Source organism: Onychomys torridus, chromosome 4 (assembly GCF_903995425.1).
Source record: "Onychomys torridus chromosome 4, mOncTor1.1, whole genome shotgun sequence".
Lineage (NCBI taxonomy): Eukaryota > Metazoa > Chordata > Mammalia > Rodentia > Cricetidae > Onychomys > Onychomys torridus.
This window is the reverse complement of record NC_050446.1, coordinates 10,536,817-10,539,459: the sequence shown is the minus strand read 5'-3', so window position 1 is coordinate 10,539,459 and position 2,643 is coordinate 10,536,817. Positions and strand designations below refer to the sequence as shown.

At 55.2% G+C, this 2,643-nt stretch overlaps 1 protein-coding gene across 1 annotated transcript; it reads left to right on the top strand.

The window, feature by feature from the left end:
* Positions 1 to 266: 266 nt before the first annotated feature.
* Positions 267 to 2,319, top strand: Mrps2 (mitochondrial ribosomal protein S2). The gene is made up of 4 exons (XM_036184900.1): positions 267 to 340; positions 441 to 557; positions 893 to 1,022; positions 1,541 to 2,319. Exons 1-4 carry the CDS (start codon positions 298 to 300, stop codon positions 2,124 to 2,126), a joined length of 876 nt encoding a protein of 291 aa, XP_036040793.1. The 5' UTR covers positions 267 to 297; the 3' UTR covers positions 2,127 to 2,319.
* The last annotated feature ends 324 nt before the right edge of the window (positions 2,320 to 2,643 follow it).

The window sequence follows — 2,643 nt, the reverse complement described above, 5'->3', positions numbered from 1 at the left end:
AATAAAAACCATTTTGAACTAGAAAGTCGCCTCCTCCTGACCGGTTTTGAGAGGACGCTATAATTTTACCGGGAGGAACGACCAGTAGATGAGTGTCCACTGGTCCTGGTTCAGTCCCACCTCCCAGCCCGGCACTGATGGCCAGGATCAGCTCAGACTTCTACAAGGTCACGCGCAGCGGGAGCCCGCGGCGGTCCTCCACTCCTGCAGGCGGCGCTGCGGCCCCGCGCGCTCCGCGGAGGAGGCGCTCTGTCCGGCAGGAAGAGTCTCTGCGGCTTCTCTGTCCACGCGCCCGCCATGGCGCCTGCTCCGGCCGTGCTGACCCGGCTGCTGTGTGCAGGTGAGCGCGTAGGATCTCCGAGACGGGAGGGGCCCTGGGGTCCGAGAGAGGAGGACAGGGACATGAACAGGGCGTGGCCCCACCGGCTCTCTCCCCGCAGGTGTGTGGCGCCGGCCAGGTTTCCTGCAGAAGGCGACCCCGGGCCTGGCCGGGCTGAATGGTAGAATGGTGACGGGAGCCCAAGCCCCCGTGGTCAGCGAGCCCCAGGACGGCGACGGTAAAGGCCAGCGGCTGGAGCTGGGCGGGGGTGCAGAATCGTGGAGGAGGTGTCATTGGGGGATCCCCGAAGGAACCCTGTGCTAATCTCTCTAAGTGGGGTGGGAGGGCGAATGGCCCCCTTGTGACCTAGTAGCTCCTGAGAACAGTGAAGACTGGTTTTGGATCTGTCCACCTTGCTGGTCTCCTGGCGGGGCATTTGAGGCACCAGAAGTGCCTCAATGAGGCTCGTCTCTTTCTCTTATATCTGTGGAGACTAAGGGAAGAGGGATGACACACACAGAGTCTTTGGTTGGTGGTGGTGTGCCACAATGCCTCTCCTTCCTCCCTTTTCAGATCCCCAGAGCAGGATCCTAGACATGCCACTGCAGCATTCGGACTTCTTCAACGTCAAGGAGCTGTTTTCCGTGAAGAGCCTCTTCGACGCCCGAGTACACCTGGGCCATAAAGCTGGTTGCCGTCATAGGTAGCTGGCACAGGCAATGTGGGCATAGCGGTGGGATCGGGTCAAGGTTGGACGTGAGGGCTGATGGGAGCATTGACGGCAACGCCAAGTGCAGTGCTAGTATTGATGCTGTTCGTAGACATGGTGAAAATTGAGGGTCATTACAGGCTGGGGCCCCCTGAGTTTTGGCCACCCTAGTGGAGAGGTATTGCTCCATAGAAATTAAGTGGCCATAGAGAGTAATACTAGACAGAGTGCCTTGCCTGAGGTCCTGTTTAATGTGTATTTGGTCCTCAAACCATAGGGGAAAGGTGAGACAGGTTGAGCCACACACCCGGTGCTCGCTGCTCAACTCCACAACACTGTGTCCTCATCTCTCAGTCACTAGACAAGGTGTAGTGGGGAGCAGCTGAGTGTAAATAGGGCCTCCCAGCCTGTAGTGCCCTCATAGATGATCCTGGATTGCTGGTGGGGGTTTGTGGAAGGAGAACGGTAGCTCTCTGAACACTGTCCCACTTGCCTTGGGGTTTTTTTGGCAGGTTTATGGAGCCATACATCTTTGGCAACCGCCTGGGCCAAGACATCATCGACTTGGAGCAGACAGCCTCGAATCTACAGCTGGCCTTGAACTTCACGGCCCATGTGGCCTACCGCAAGGGCATCATCCTTTTTGTGAGCCGGAACCGGCAGTTCTCTCACGTGATTGAGAAGACAGCCCAGGACTGCGGGGAGTATGCCCACACCCGCTACTTCAAGGGTGGTTTGCTGACTAATGCACACCTCCTCTTCGGGCCCTCAGTCCGCCTGCCGGACCTCATCATTTTCCTGCACACGCTCAACAATGTCTTTGAACCCCATGTGGCTGTGAGGGATGCTGCCAAGATGAACATCCCCACAGTGGGCATTGTGGACACCAACTGCAACCCATGCCTCATCACTTACCCTGTCCCTGGCAACGATGACTCACCCCAAGCTATCCACCTCTTCTGCAAGCTCTTCCGGACAACCATCAACCGAGCTAAGGAGAAGAGGAGGCAGATGGAGGCACTGCACCGGCTGCAGAGTTCCAGGGGGTCTGAGGGCAGTGGAACGTCTTCTGTATCTGATAAGAGCCATTCCCCATGACAGGAACCCCTGCTCCCATAGTAGATAGCCAAGCCTGTTCTGAGCAGGAAGCTCCTTGTCAAGCCCTGGCCCATTCCCCATCTTTAGCATCAGAGTCCTATATTTCCAAGATTTGGCCACCCCAGAGTCCTGAATTAAACCTTGTCTGCCTCTTTTCTGGGAACAAATGCAAGTAAAGTATATATCCACGTGGCCTCTGGCATCCATTAAGATTTGAATATAGGTAGCCAAGTGGAAGCCAATAGGAAGCGCTTGTGTCCACCTTAGAAGTAAGTCTATATCAGGTGGGTTTCATTTGGTCTCTCTTTTCAATTAAAATTAATACTTCATTCTCTGAAGAAAATTCCAAGCAAGACAATTCTGATGTCCCTTGGGGCCCCCAATAGTTGCCTCTAGATCTATAACCAGACTTAAAGGCTAAGCAGGCTCCTAGAGGGGAGATAGAGAGTGTGGTCCATGAAGTGGTATAGGAGGAGGAGTAAGTATAGTCCCTAAGGAGGTGCGTTTCACTGCTACA

Excerpts from the sequence above, each read along its gene's own strand:
- Mrps2 (XM_036184900.1), top strand. The coding sequence starts at position 298 with ATGGCGCCTGCTCCGGCCGTGCTGACCCGGCTGCTGTGTGCAG. Across the intron at positions 341-440 it reads GACCCGGCTGCTGTGTGCAG|GTGTGTGGCGCCGGCCAGGT; the intron begins GTGAGCGCGTAG and ends CTCTCCCCGCAG. Across the intron at positions 558-892 it reads CGAGCCCCAGGACGGCGACG|ATCCCCAGAGCAGGATCCTA; the intron begins GTAAAGGCCAGC and ends CTCCCTTTTCAG.